Source organism: Haliaeetus leucocephalus, unplaced genomic scaffold (genome assembly GCF_000737465.1).
Source record: "Haliaeetus leucocephalus isolate CR32 unplaced genomic scaffold, Haliaeetus_leucocephalus-4.0 Scaffold1014, whole genome shotgun sequence".
NCBI lineage: Eukaryota > Metazoa > Chordata > Aves > Accipitriformes > Accipitridae > Haliaeetus > Haliaeetus leucocephalus.
This window is the reverse complement of record NW_010973450.1, coordinates 2,652,315-2,668,524: the sequence shown is the minus strand read 5'-3', so window position 1 is coordinate 2,668,524 and position 16,210 is coordinate 2,652,315. Positions and strand designations below refer to the sequence as shown.

The 16,210-nt window shown below is 44.1% G+C and overlaps 1 protein-coding gene across 1 annotated transcript in view; it reads right to left on the bottom strand.

The window, feature by feature from the left end:
* Positions 1–9,673, bottom strand: part of IQCJ (IQ motif containing J) — a 69,938-nt gene extending 60,265 nt beyond the window's left edge. Inside the window, exons 1-2 of the mRNA XM_010585003.1 lie at positions 9,520–9,673; positions 7,867–7,982 (exon numbers count right to left, since the gene is read on the bottom strand). Coding sequence (XP_010583305.1) covers positions 7,867–7,982; positions 9,520–9,673 — 270 coding nt within the window. The remainder of the gene's footprint in view (positions 1–7,866; positions 7,983–9,519) is intronic.
* Between the last annotated feature and the right edge of the window lie 6,537 nt (positions 9,674–16,210).

Sequence of the window (16,210 nt, the reverse complement as noted above, 5' to 3'; positions counted from 1 at the left end):
CTGTGAAAGACTCCCCAGCAGGCTGCACGATTGCCTCCCACCATGCCACACAAAAGGTACACGCGTGTCTGCTCTCAGCCAGAAACCCTGATTTTTGAGCACAAAATAAAGCTGGAAAGATTGACGGTTCCTGCATCGGGCAGCACATTCCTCAGTTCATTCCCAAGTCTGGTGCCAAGAGGAGAAAAATCAACCCTTGGTCCTTCTTCAGGCCTCCAAAACGCAGTTGTCCATGAAGTTACTTGGTCTCCTGTGCTTCAGCTCCTCTTCCTCACCTCTCCACGCAGGAAAACCCTCTCTGCTCTCCCTGGGAGCCACGGTTGCCCTTTCCCACGCTCCCAAGAGCTGACAGCCCAGCAGCACGACCACGGCAAGAATTTGATGGATGGCCTTGGGACAGCAGATGGAAAGGGAGAAGAGCTGGTTCCCGCTCGGTGCCTGGTAGAGCAGGAAGGATGCAAACAGCTATAGCTGTGAAAGCGAGGGTCTGTGCAAGTTGCTGGTATCCAATCTGCTTAATTCCTATTTGCTTCTTTAAATAATGAGGGCTCTCTGCCCAGCTAGCAGATTTTAAGGCAGCCAGTCAGCCAAAGCCCAGGAGCTCCTGCATTCCTGTGTCTCACCCAAAACTGCCTGTGAACCCTCTTGTAAATAGCCTTAAACCCAGGAATTAAATCAACAAAGCTAAAGGAGTATTTTTCTCACCCAACTAATTAGTCGGATGAGAGATACGCAATGTGGTCTAGAGAGCTAGCGCTAAATATACATGCAGCCATACATGTATATACACATAATTTAACTAGGGACAATATGGTTTAACCAGCTTTTTCCAAAGAAGCAGTCCCCGTCTGCTGAAGCGAACTGCATTTGTACTGCGTTTTACAAGCCGTGGTGCTTCGGCCCTCGCTGCCGGGGCAGGGCTGGAGCAGGGTGGTCCAGCTGGAGCAGGATGCTCCTCGACATCCCCAGCTCTCGGGGCAAGATCCAGGCACATCTCACGCCTCTTCTCCAGGGTGTATCTGCAGTACAGGCAACTCCTCCTGAGCCACAGCCGGGGCAATCTGTCACCTATCGTAGAAAAAGGATTTGTGAGGTCTGTCCTTGACATCATCAGACAGGACGCGTGCCATATATGCTGCGTCAATACATCTTCACAAGCCTGTGAGGCTATGTGTTGAATTGTTTTAGGCTTTTGACCAGCACTGGACCTAAGAAGCAGTCTTTCACTGTAATCTGGTTTTAAGAGCCTTGAAAGGCTGGCTAAAATGCGCTTACTGTATACTGAAGAAATTGTATCCTATAAATAGCATATTAATCATTTATGGCAATCAGCTATGGCTTGAGATTTTAAGCTCTACACTCCCTGAATGCCAATGGAAAAGAAGAGCAAAGCTGGCTCCCTCTGCTCAAATCTCATACCTCTGGGGAGCTAATTAGCGTGGAAACACTTGCTGGAAATTTTCAGCAATCTCTTAGTACTGTATCTGTTTGGGATTTCGACTCTTAGATACTACAGCCAAACAAAAGCTACTGGACGGCTCTAACAGCCTTTGCCAAATTTCAAGAAACAGACTTTAATATACTTAAGAATGCAATTATTGAACTGTCTAATTCAAATATTGTACTAAGCAGAAGTTGTCTCATCCTGCCCGCACTCAGTCGCTTCCAGACATATTTATCCAACAGAAAACGAATCCTGGATGCTGTTTGCTGCGGCGTTATCACACGGGGGTATCTGTACGAATCTCTAACTCCTTTCAAAAAGGCTGGTTTCATTTTAAGCCTGGAAAATGCAATTTCCTAGCATCCACGAAGAGGCCGGTATCATCTCCCATTTTGCCAGGGGAAGGGGATGGCGGGGACCGAGCGGTACGTACAAAACCCCACCTTCTCTGATAGGATGCGATGTGCCCAGGCTGCCCAGCCCCAAGCCCAGCTGCCCCAGGACTCACCGCTTTCAGACCTTAGATCTTGCTTCAGGTGTCCCTGTCTGGATGAAACAGAGAATTTACCTATTTCATGCATAAGATGGAAGCATCTGTGTATCTGAATAAGATTTTATGATTAAACAATTACTTTAAAATAAAACCATTCCATATAGAAATGCCCAGCAAATACTGGATTTAGACGTGAAAGCACCTGGAGATGGCTTTGCCTGCTCCCATCTACATCAGCAGGTAACTTCGGTGCCTGCATTTTGGTGGTGTGAAATTCCCCCTTCAGTTTGGTAGATTACTAAAACCCAATGTTAAAAAAAAAAAATGTAATGGCTTAAGTGGGAACTGGTTTTATTTTCTCCAAAGACACGGAGCTAGAATTTACTGTATAAAAGCAGAGGTAAGTGGCTTCAGCCATAATTTGCAGCTCCCCACTGGCTCTGTTTGGGAGCTCAGACTGATTGATGTGCATGTAAAGATTTACAATGCAAAATAAAGAATAACTGATTAAAGTGGAATCCACAGCATTTCAGGACCTTAATGAGTTGTTGGAGAAAATTAATTTCCATGTTTAATATATGCAGACACTATGAGGAAATCTTAGAATTTAATTAATCACAGCATAAAAAAGTTATTGGATATAATTGTAAGTAAATACTGCTTAATTATTCTTCTAATACCATGGCTAATTTAGAAGTCATTTCCCCTGATACTGTTCCTGGTTCCGTCTGCTATGTATTATTGGTCCAGCTATAGTCTCCACTTTTGTTGAAATAATGGTACATTTTCAACTTCTCCGTTCTAAAACCAACAAATTTGTAGCACAACCCCCGCTCACAATCCCAGAGCAGAGCCGTATGGTGCAAAGCCCAGCCTGCCTAGGAAAAAAGCAGAAATAATGTGCAGAAAAAGCAGATTCACATTAATATCTCCTTAAACTCCGTGCTGTCATTCCTATCCCTTTTATTAGCTGTCATTTGTAATTAACTAGCCTGCCCAAGACCTATTTCAGCTATACTTCCCCTTTCTGATTTTATTGTGAATGCTGCTCTATTTAAAGCTTCACAGTGCATATTTTTTTCATTCAAGAGGCTTGCAGAGCAACGATCAACAGCACTTTGAGTGAATGATATATTTTAGAAACTCATTTATCTCAAAAATGTTTATTTTGAATGTCCTTGCACTGTGCAAGCCAAGTGGAAGCACTTGGAAAGTATGACATTTGTCTTTCCATAGGCTGCTCGGCAAGATGCCCTTGCTCGTTGAAAGCGCAATCCCGACTGACTCCCATAGAGCTTAGATGAAATCCAGACATCGCATGTCAGTCTGCAGTAGGAATGAATGGAAAAAATTCAAAATACTGTCCTGTTTCCTACCGACACGATTTCAGTTCTTTAAAACGCCCCTTCCAAGCCTATACCTTCAGGAGTACTGGGATTACAGCCAGCTGAAACACCAAAGCTTTGCAAGGGACCATGACATCTTATGTGTGGGTAAATGCTAGCGTTGCATTAATAAAAAGCTTTGGGGGCTTGGCTGCTGTTGAGAGACAAAGCCCTGGAATAACTGAGTACATACATCACTGTACACATATGTAGGTGTCCATTGCTGTTTAGGGCAGGTCTGCTCATTGGCACTATTGCTTTAGTAATACCAACCGAAGTCCATCACCCTTTCTGAATCTTGAGCCAAAATTCACCCAGAAAAATTAATCATCTCATTTAAACACTAAACCCTTCTGTTGGAGAGCAAACAGTAAAAAAAGTCATTACGTTGCCTATGTCAGCCCCCTTCTCAGGCCAGCCCTGAGGGTGCAAGTGCGGGGGGAGATGCTCTTCCAGGGGGATGGGAGCTGCTTTTCTGCTGCCTTGCAATTTCTCATGGTTTTGCTCCAGTTAATTACGGTTTTTAATTAGTCATTAGTGGTGCCTGGGGAATAAGATAAATGGTCTCTTCTGATTTATAAAATTTAAAAGATTGCATCAGTCTAAACAAAGTAAAACCTTGGATTATCACTAATTGCGCCTGGACCCGACTGATGCGCTGCTGCAGGAGCCTGGATGGCATCGACGAGGAGCCTCCTCCAAAACGCGCACCACGACAAGGAGCTCCGCTGCCGGCATGGTATTCAAGACACACAGGCAAATCCCCAAAAATAAGGAGCGGGGGGAGATTTATCTGCATTCCCTGGAGCACATGGCAAGTAGCAGAGCTCGTACCCTGCAAACGGGCCCCCGTGCGCTGCGGGATTCGGCCGCAGCTCCGCGGTCCAGCAAAGATCTCAACGCCGGCATAGCAGCAGGCACCAGCTTTGCAAATTGTCCTGGTGGCAACGTGTAACTAAACCATAAAGAACCACTGGAGGCTATCACAGAAATCCACTGGGCAGGAAAGGCAGTGCCAGCAATGTCCCTCTTTGCAGCAGGATGTTGCTATATTTTCTTTTTTTTTTTTTTTTAATATAGACATCAGCGTCTGCCAAAGCCAATTTAACACGGTTCACAAGAACTCTGTGATCAATACCAGCACTTAACATATAGGATGGTTACACTAGAAATAAAACAATTTGGAATAGGAAAAATAAAATAAACCAATGTTTTCCTTTGAAATATCAAAATGAAACTTCCTGCGTAGAATTTTTCCCAACCAGAAGCATTCAACCAAAATTCATAGGAACTCATAAAATACTTCCCTTGATCCACACCTCCCTTTTTTCTGGCCAAGGAACAGCAGCCAAAACATTTGCTGCAGTTCTACCGGCTGCCCGACAGGTTTTGACGTTACATGGACAATTTAACCATTTTCTCCTTGGGAGATTGCTCAGGTGACACTGAGGTACAGGGGGACCTGACACTACTGACCTATATGAAATACAGCATTCATGTCAGGAATAAAATTAATTTAAACAGAAATGTACCATTTGTACCCACACTGTGCCTTCACGTGCATTTTTCAAATAATGAAGGACTCGGGCGCCGCTTCCCACAACCAATGCGCTGATGTGAGACTCCCATTCCAAGGCTCGGATTTTGTGGGAAGCACGTCCGTGGTGTGAGGAAGAGGGACAGGCTTGTCTCCTGCCCAGCCCCAAGCATCCCACAACACCATCACTTACCAGCATCTCTCGTCCATCCTCCCCTAGTGACCCTTCTCACGTGCATCAGAAACAGCTTCGGGGGGGAGAAAAACCCCTCAAGTTGCAAATGTTACAGAATAGAGAGAGCCTTGCCTTAAACAAGAACTTTGCAGACAGGCTTGCGAAATCAATAGCACAGATGTTGTAGCCACAAGTAAGAAAATGACACTTCATTAACATGAATTTTTATTTTTTTTTTTACTAAATTCAATGTAATCTACTTCAGATAGAAAAAAAAAAAAAAATCTGCCACTTTTAGATCATTTTGTCTCTGCCAAGGACTATCTGAAAAAAGCAAGTCCTGTGAGGATGCAAAGCCCCTCCTCTTGCAAACAGGATGGCAACTGCCCTACTATTTTTTAATTCATGTATAAAAGGCAAATTCCTCCACACGTTCCTATAGACAGCTGCACCTGAGTACAACTCAGGCCTTGCACCTGAGTAATTAGGACCTAAACACGTTCTCCTTGCTCATCCTAAGAGCAGAGAGTTCAGAATATTGCAGTAAAGGCTGGTTCTTGCAGCACACGTGGGTCTGGTTCAGAGACCGACTTTGGGTTCACGCTGTGACCGTTGCACTAAACTCACAGAAAATATTGCACCTTGCAAAGCACAGAATCCAGCTTAAACTGCCATGGGTAGAGAAAAGCAGGGTTTTTTCCTCCCAGTACCAAAAAGCAGCTGCAGATTCCCACCAGTCAGGCAGGAATAAGAGGAATAATTCCATTGGACTTACAACTTTTGCTACGAAACGAGCAGCGGAGCTGCCGCAGCCCAGCACGCCTGCAGAGCTGATGCTCCTCTTCCACACAAAATAGTGCAAAACCCTACAGAGGATTTTGTGGCTTCATTCCTTTTATTCTAGCTGGCTTTTCTACCTACAGCTACCCTGCCCGAAGAGAAAGGACACGTTTGCACACTATGCTCACGTGTTTTTTCATCTCTAGCCAGAAAGGTACTTTTGCAGAAGTCAAACTGAGGTTGAGGAGGAGAGAATCGCTGCATCATCCCAATATTTTCACCAGCTAAAGTATTTCACACATCAACTGGGGGATTTCACAGGACTATGTAGCAGGCTGCCAACAGCAAGCCCAAAATTAAAACAATTTAACTTTCAAAGGCTTCAGCCTGAAGAAAAACATAATCTTATTTGTATTGAATGAATTTATTTTTTGAAATTAACTTTGTTGAAGGCAGCTTTTTTCCAAGACTTCTCTGATAAAGGGCACCAACCACTATATAAATATAAATTATCCAATTTAAAAAGCCTGTCTTTCAGCTCAAAGAAGCGCCATGACTACTCGGTAATTCCCCAAGGTGAGGAGGGGAATATAATGCACCGGCTGATATATAATAGCTGTCTCACATGTGAAGAGTAAAGAGCCATTTATGGAATTTTAGCATGCAGGAAGACTAACATGTCTATTAAAAGAAAAACGCGAACTCTGGGTCTCTCATCAGGGACTCATTTAAATGCAATTTTGCTAAATTAGCTGCACTAAGGAGCCAATGGAGGAAGGCTAACTGTAAACCCAGATAAAATAGTACTTCTTTGGTAATAGCAATTCATATTAAAGGACTCCAGTGGATAATAAGTCATTACTAGGTAAACATTTTTTTAATCCAGTATATCCTAAAACAAGCCCAGAACTCAGCACTTCATACTGTTATCTGGTAAACTGAGGTTTTACACATTTCATTAAAGAATTCCAAATGCATCATTTATATCTAAGCCATGAAGGGAAAGAAACTGGGACCTGTTAGTCTGATCTCAAATATACATGAGGCTTCAAAAGAGATTTTAAAAAGCAAGAAAGGCTGGAAAATAGGACATAAAGCAACACGGGTTTACCAAATGACACTAGATTAGCACAGTACATTCCTTTGATAGATTATTGCTTATACAGAAGAAGTGTCTGTCCTGATAAGGGTAAGCGGGATGGAAAAGTTTTTTCCTCGAATCCTTACAGTACATAATAATTTGCTGCCATCCACCTGTTTGTGGAGGACCTGATGTAAAATCCTCCCCTTCGCCCAGCTCATCCCAGGGTCTGCAGTGATGGTTATCAGCTGCCTCATATCGATATGCCTCCAAAACGATGGCAGCAGGGAGAAGGCGTGTGCTAAGAAATAACCAATAGTGGAAATATCCCATTTAAAACAATGCCATGGGAAGCGCTCTGTGCAAGACAGGCAGAGAAAATCCTTGGGGAGGAAGGAGCTGTCGCCCGCTGGCAAGTATTGTGAGATGCTTCAGGGAAACGAAAGCGATATGCCCTAATGCCCACTGGAATGTAATTTATTTTAATTGGTTTACACTCAAGACCATTGGCATACTATCCATAATTAAAAGCAAGATGATGGAGGAACTCTTTGCAGGATGCAAGGGCGGGATGGAAAATCATCAGAGCCAAAGGAGCAAAAGGGAGAATGGAGCTTTCCAGAGGGTGTCCCAGCAAGGAAACGCCATCTCCTCGTGACTCAGCCTGCCTGAAGCCAAAATCCTCTGTACTGGCCCAGCAACGCTGCCTAGGTGGGATGCGTGGGGTGGGCAGGGAGGTTCACGCCTGGGTTCTCCAGCTCCGGGACATGAGTGGGGTTTCACCCCCTTTGGGCAGGATGTCCTACACGTTTGGGCTACAACCCAAAGGGGTGTTGGAAGCTCACACAGACATAACCCAGATCAGGGAGTGGGAGAAGGGTGGTGGCACGTCCCTCCAGCATCCCCAGCTGCTGCTCCAGCAGAACAGGGAGGCTGGGCATCTCCTAGCCACCACCTAAAATTCAGAATACCATGAATTTCCATTCATACTTCACATGTAGATTCATTATTCCCAAGCAAGGCTTCTTCAAGCTGATCTGCCGATGCTCACGTAGCCGGTGCCGCTCAGCGGGCTGGGGGCTGGCAGCTACGGGGAAGCACCAGTGAAACAAAACCAAGATGACAACCACAGTCCAACAGTATTCTTCCCCAAAATACCGGTCTGCAGGTTTGCCTTCATTTCTAGCCTGCAGACACCTGCACAACCTTGGACCTGCTCTGTGTGAAAAAGGGACACCGAGAGGTGAAGCACACAGAAGGACACGGGACTTCCCCGTCTGCCCGAGCACAGAAAGTCCCGACCCCAAATCCTATGATCTCAAGATATTTTTATGGGAAAGGACATGCATATTCAAGCCCTTCCATGTGTTTTCTGAAATAGGGCTCTAAAAACAAGCTTTCACATTTCCTGACTGCTGTGCATTTCAATTGTATTTATAATATATTGGATTTCACTCTTAAGAGAACATTTCCTCTAGTGCTATAAAAACATTCCCCTCATTACTTTCTGAAATTTAAAGATGGCAACACTTGGAGACAAAAAGGTTTTTTCAAAGCACTGGGCAGTTACTAATGATAATCATAAAAGATTAAATTTTCAACATAATTAGCCAGTGACAGGTCAATAAAATTCCTAGGCCAGATGGCTTCTTAATTGAGTTTTCAAAGAAATTTGGTAATTATAGGAACCACCCTTAAATATACTCAACTTTTCTTTTTGATGAAATTGCATAATAGCAGATTATGCAAGAAAGAACATAGTGAGTTTTAACAAACTGAACATAAGACCTCTGCATCACCAGCTTCTGTATGTCTCTTCATACTCATCACCTCTGCAAGAAACTCTCCCGTTATCTAGGGCTAAAATCAATACATTAATCCATATAGATCAGTCTGGATTAATGTGAGAGACTGCTTCCACATCACAACACTGATAGTTTTTCCTAGAGGCAATCTGCTACTACATACTACATGAAGGGCTAAAAAAAAAAAAATCATCATTTCAGCTGGGTGAAAATAGGGTATTTTGATTTACATATAAACCTATAGATAACATAGCACCTCTATATAGGGGTTCAATCTTCTAGCCACAAATGTCTCACTTTGAATTCCCCTTCCAAGCAAAGTCTGCTGCCCCAGGGCTGCAGCTCCATGTGGGGCAGGAAGGTTTCTGACCGCCCATGGATGTGTTTACATTATGCTGGCAACAAGTTCGTTAATACAATTAGAGCATAGCCAAACCTGAGCAACGCATTGCACCTTGGTTTATGGAATAATAGATGAGTAAACTTTGAATTTATTATTTTGTATGTAAATTAAATGTCACCTGGGGAAAATTTGCAATTTCTTCTCTAATTTAGAAAAACACTGATAAACCATTTTTTGAGCTGTTGCAACATCTTTTCTAACTCAAGTCTCTCTCGATGTTCAACAACATGTAATAATCTCACATTAGGACATCCCCCCGAGCCTCTTCTGAGTTCTTGAATTAAAATTCAAATCCCAAGTTGCAACCTGCCGCTAAGCAGCTTCCACCAAGCAGAGCAGCGGGCTGCAAAACGCACGCGGTCCTGCGCGGTCCGATGCCGCACTGCTGAAACCCACCGCGTTTTATGAAGACGTACCACCTCGGCAGAGGTCGGCTGGACGCTGGCCCCGCACGCAGTACGACCGGTGGCCGTGCCAAGGGTTCCCCAGTAAGAAAATTCCCGGGGAAGGCTTAATGCTGCTGCCCTCGTACCCCCCGGGCTGAGACACGGTGCCTTCGCTGCCCGGCATCGGGCAGGCAGAATCGCGCTCAACACTTGCTCCTTGGCGCGATGGGGAAAATGAATTAAGATACGCCGCGGCACTAAACGTAGAAATTAATACACACCCGCAAATTACTGGGAGTTCAGATCCAGTCTCTCTAACTGTCTTTCCTGTCCACCTTAACTGAAATTGCTCCTTTTCTCCCTTTGTCAAATGAATCTCAGTAAGTCACACCCTGGGGAGGACGTGTGTTGGTGTTGTGGTTTAACTCTAGCCGACAGTTAAGCACCACGCAGCCGCTCGCTCACTCCCCCCTGCAGTGGGATGGGGGAAGAGAACCAGAAAAAAAAAACAAACCAAAAAACAGTAAAACTAGCGCGTTGAGATAAAGACAGTTTAACAGGACAGAAAAGGAAGGGAAAATAATAATAATAATAAATTAATTAATAATAATAATAGAATATACAAAACAAGTGGTGCACAATACAATTGCTTACCACCCGCTGACTGATGCCCAGCTAATACCTGAGCAGTGGTGTGCTCCGGCCAGCTCCCCCCCAGTTTATATACTGGGCATGACGTACTATGGGATGGAATACTCGTCTGGGTCAGCTGTCCTGGCTGTGTCCCCTCCCAGCTTCTTGGGCACCCCCAGCCTCCACTGGCAGGGCAGTGCGAGAAGCTGAAAAGCCCTTGACTTAGTCTGAACACTGCTTAGCAACAGCTAAAACATCAGTGTGTTATCAATGTTATTCTCATCCTAAATCCAAACCACAGCACTATACCAGCTACTAGGAAGAAAATTAACTTTACTCCAGCCAAAACCAGGACCGCTGGGTTGTGCCTCATAACGTCCCATGAAATGTCCTGGGACAAAAGCTGTTGTGCTGCTGCACTGCACCAAGGTACTTCTCCATCCACGGTAGGGTATAATAATGAACCCCCAGATAAACTCTTAATTCATCCTGTTGCTATTTTAAATGGTAATAGATGTCTATCAGCACTTAACGGCAGTAGTCCAAAACACGAGCGTGGCTCTGCTGCAGACATCGCACATTACTGCGGCACGGCACGGACTATGCAGCCAGCTGGGTTTCCAAACTACGAGCTTATTCTAAAATGCTAACTTGTGACTTCACGCTCCCCTGTGACTACCCCAAAAGTTAATTTCTGAGCAGATGGGAACCTCCAGGGCTGTCTGGCTTGGCCCCCTGCCCCTGGCGTGCCATGGACCTGCTCCCAGCCACGCTCCTCAGCATCTCCTTCAACCTCCACCCCCCACGGGCACCGAGCAGCAACCAGCATGGCGCGCCAAGTCGTTAAAGCCCTGGTTAAAATCAACAATTGGCATATTATCCACTATATTCTCGACTTTCTACCAGCTCCAATATTTACAGTGAAGTATCTGCCCTTTCTCTGTACAACCACTTCTTCTTTATAGAGTCCTGGAGTATTTTTTTTTTTATTATTTTCATTCTGAGGACTGTTTTATCATTTCACCATCAGACTAGCCTGCTGTGCCTGTGTTGTTGAACAATCCCTCACAAAATTATAGATTAAATCATCTGTTGTAAGGGTTTGGATGAGAGCCACAGACAATGCGACAAAGTCTCTCCAAAGTCAAGCACAGAAGACCAACATCGTCTAACAGCTATGGCAGTACTTAATTGTTTTCAAAATTTACTACATGATTCAAGCACCACAGACAACAGACTGAAGATTATATACCAAATAAGGGACAATCTGTAGTTATACCAGATATTGATACAATTTAAATGAAAGACTATTTTAAAAATAGACACTTCATTCGGTAGAAAGAGGTAGTTGGGGATCGGGGTGCATTAAAATGCTTGGGGATGCTTCCGAACAGGAATTACCACGGATGACAATGTACAGAAGCAATATTAAATAACAAGTTAATTCATGTATCAAAGAAAATTGTGATAGCTTCTTTATTACCTTTATATCTTAACTCATTAAGGAAACGACCTCTCCTCCACTGCAAAGCAAGTGCTGTATTTATTGCTACTGACATTTCATCAATACCAAGGTGAACTAGATCTCACTTTTGCAAATCCCCACAACTCTCATTAGTGAACGATAAAGATCCATATACAAACCTAGAAGTGTCTAGGAAAAAATAAGATATGTGATGAACTGTGGTTTGAACAATAAATCTCTGGCTGACTGATGACAGTTTGACTGTTGTATGTTAAATAGGGCTTTATAAACAGAAGTGCAGAAGACCTGTAACGACAGCATGTATCGCTGATAGATTGAGGTGTAATCAAATTTGTTTAAATTCATATGATTTGTAAGCCAGCAGTGAAGATCAAAAGAGACTTATGTTCATACTACTCCATCCTGTCACATCATTTATTAACTTTTTCCTGTGAACAGAGACGACCTGCCCCCAGCCTCCTTATTCTGTTCTTAGTGCCACTTACCATTTCCCAGAAAATTATCTGCTTTCCAGACACGAAGATACACGGAATGAGAGCAAAACATGCAAATGGTCTCCTGCTGTCAGCTGAGGATGCTGTAACTGCAAATGCCAGTCGGGGCTCCCAGGCCAGCCTGAGTCAAGCACAGCGCTGAAACATTGGGTAGGAAACCCATTTTGACCCCCCAAAATGAACTCGTAGCCCCGTTAAAAATACATATGCACGTGACAAAATTTTTTCTCCATTTTAAACGCTTGTAACGCAGCCCTGGGTCTTGCTGCTATGCGGGAATTAAATCCAAAGAGACGGAGGAAGGCAGGGTCGCACAGCGCCCTGCGCGCGTTGAGGTGTGCCAGGACAGCTACAGCAGTTCTTCACCCAAAGCGCCGTCTCCCCTCCAAGTCTTGGGACGGCAGTTTGGGAAGCGGCTGCTGTTGGGTGCCCAAAGCCCCCATCGCTCGGGGGTTGAGCACCAGCTTGTCCATTCTGCCCCAGCAGAGGAAATGCAGGTGAGATCTGTAAAAACATGCAATAAATTATTAAGCTCTACAGACTCTTTGAGAAGGTGTGTGCTGGCACTCCGAAAAGTGGGTGATACAGCTTTTTATTAGTTATCTTGTGCTTTATCTGCAGGAGAAGGGAGAGGATGCAGATGTAGCCATGACCCCCTCTTTACATCAGCACTGCAGACAAGCAGTGCTTCTGTTATGACATTAAAAAAAAAATAAAAATAAGCACCCAAAGTCAAGCTATGATCTCAAATACCACCATCGTAGCCAATCTACTGATCCGCCTTTGTCTTCCGAACAATGGGCATAAATTCTTTCCTGGAGAAATAAAAAGCTGCATATTCCTTTGATTTTCACCTCCAGAAGGAGTCCTACACAAGTCCCTCATTACCCTCCCATCCAGCCCGAAGCGCAACGCTCATCTTTGAAAGCACTTACAGCGTGGTGGCTGCTGTGGAAAAAAAGACTGAACAAAGAAAAAGAGGGAACAGAATCTCTGCCAAGAGGGAACACAAGTCATTTTCTAGGATGACTTCTGTTTTATATTTGTGTATATAGAGACATATATAGGCATATACACACATATGCATACGTACAAGGTCTTTATCTTGATTCCTGTGTGTATAGACATGCATACACATAAATGGGATGCAGGGCACATCTCACTGACTTTCTCACTCGTTGCTGTTAGAAAACTGTTTAGGAAACCCTCTGCTCAGAGCTGGGAGGAGACGATGGCAGAAGGCTGGGTGCTGCTCTGGTGCCACATCTGCTCCTCAGCACACAGAAATACCAGTGCAGTCCACAGTGGTCCAAACCTACGGAGGTACACATGTTCCATCGGTCAGGAAGACACGGCGAAGACAAAGAGTTCAAAGGCAGCAAGTTCTGCATCGCAGAGGAGAAATGCCTAAAGAGATCTAACTTCAAACTAGACCTTCCCAGAAAAAGACGACAAGCACTGGAAGATCTTCATAATTGGCTTCATTTGGGGGAAAAGCTGATGGCACCGAGGGAAGCTCCCAAGTAATGCTTCAGTGGCAGGATCTGAACACTTTTTGGGGAAAGGGGAGTGCTACAGTGATTAAATGCTGCACCCCTGCTCTGCAGGAGACTTTTAGAGGTTGTAAAACTCTCAAACGCTGAACTGACAATCCAGAAAATGAATAAAATTAGGAAATACCCAAGCAGAGAAGCAGCAAAGAGACTACAATTTTCTTTTTGAAAAATTACGAATAGTCTTTGGATTGGCGAGTGTAATGTGCATTACACATTGAGTGTTCAATGTGTAATATCCAAAAACGACTTTCAATCTCCCCCTTAATAAGAAATATTTCCTTCTGGAGAGTCCCGCTGAGACTAGGAACTCTTCACACACAAGTCATGACATGATCAGAGTCCCCCTGAGTTACAATGCAACACCCAGTAAAGGAAAAGGAATAGCTCTGACAGAGGCCAGTAGCTAAATGCACTTTTAACATATTTAGCCACCTACAATTACCAGAGTCTCTCAAAAACACTTGGATTTTTTGGCCAATTCCTTGGCAACATCTGAATAAAACACAGTTATTGGGAGGGACTGTGTTTGTTTGGGGCAGGGGAGCGTTGTGGAACAGTCTTGCTGAGTTTTGGGGGGCAGCTTGGGCTGCCTGTCCTCAGGTACATGCACATGGGCTATCCCACTGGACCATCTCAAGGTATCTTATAAATGAGGTTGTTAAACAATGCTGCTAATGAGAACATCTTTGCATTCCTGCCCATGCGCCGATCCTAGCTATTTGGGACTTGTAACATAAATTAAGACTTCAAAAGCTGCAGGCATGCTGAAGGAAGGTGCCTGGGCTAACCTATATGACAACTGAATCGACGTTTTCATTAGCCTTGGTGATGACATGTTTTTCCTTTTGGGCAAAACCTTCCCGTCCCTGTGGAGTAGCACACTTGCTCTGTGACATGCTGGAAGGGGGCTCGCGGGACCCTCCTGCTAGTTTGGCTCCTGACTTGAAAGGGAAGGACGGCATCATTTCCCACCTCAGTGCACCTCTGGAAGCAACTAAATCATACCTGCACAAGGGACGTCACACAAATCATCACTCATCTTTGTTTTTCAATTGCCTTGTGTGCTTTCTAAAAGTCCTTTACACGCAGCCTTTATTTCAGATCAGGTCTGCGTCCCTCCGGTCATAAGGAAAATCCTTAAATCTTCCTGCCTGTCACACACTCCGTACCAGTCGCAGGGCTTTTACAACGTTTGGACAGCTAGCGTGAAACTGTTACCTTGCGAGCTTCTGAACCAACATCCATTTTTCTTATAAGGGAGTCAATGATAAATTTTGCCCAAGTGAAAATGAATGCTTAAACCTCTTCAGAGTTGTAGGTAACACTGAAGTCACTGGTAAAGGACAGAAACACAATACTTTGAGACCACCTGAATTTACATAAACAGCCTTACTGTTTTCTGATACCTCTCCTCATGTTAAGCAGGATTATTCCTCAAATGATTCACTGAAACCGGGGATTTTAAGTACCTCAAGGAGTAAAATACCATGAGCATGCATCAGTACACCAAAATTAACAGAATCAAAGTGCTTACTCAGCATAAGCAAGCATGTCAGCCTCTAGCCTTTAATTTAGCAAGTGCTATTCTCATGGGGCAGTTCCACAGCTTGAAAATGTCAATGAGATGTTTTATTCCCCTGTACGTCTCTTCCTGAACTTTCTCTCCCCCATCTTTTTTATACCACTGTTTTTCAACCTTCAAAACTACCCAATTCTACAATTTTGGTCCATTAAGTATTAGGGTATAAACAATAATTTAGTAGTTTACAGGTAGTTTGATATGGTCTTCCATAAGCTGATGCACCATGAAGCGTGGCTTGCTCCTCTGCCAAAGAGCAAGCAGCCAGAGCGTGCTACCCCAAATTCTCACGTACAACTGGAGGGATGATGAATGACCTTTCTATAGGATAAAGAGTAGAAGGTCTTTGGAGCAGCTAAATGTCTAAGCGACTTCTTCCAGCTACAAAACAGACAGAATTTTTTCCTTTATTAATTACTTTTTCTGAAGTCTCTTCATAATTCCTCCCACTGTTTCAAGTCAAGCATTCGTGTCAAGTTCTTTTGATCTTCCTCATCAACTATAGTGAGCAATTACCCCTCCACCGGGCTTTACAGCCACCTAATCATTCTTATCTCTTCTTTCTCCCCGAATATAATCCTTTCGGCTTTTTTGGAAGCTCGCTATTAAGACAGTGTTACACGTTTCCCAGGAATTCAGCAACAATATGTCACACCAAGGACTCCACAGACATTAGCCTTCCCTCTCATTTGCCCTTCAATTAATTTTAGAGATGAGGTGCACCTATCATGACTTGGATCTCCCGCCCCTCAGGGGTCTTAAAGCCTCTGTCAGCAAAAATGTGTTTGCTCTGATATCTGTATTTATAATTTTCCCTCCCAGCTGAAGAGTATTCAATCTTTCCCCCGAAGCGATTAGCGCTGCACTGCAAAGCCTTCATTCAGAGCACCCCCCGTAGAGCCGAGGCGTTTTTAGCCGACTGCTTGACACGCGGCAAAACCATCCCTCCCCTTCCCCATGGCAGCTCAATAGC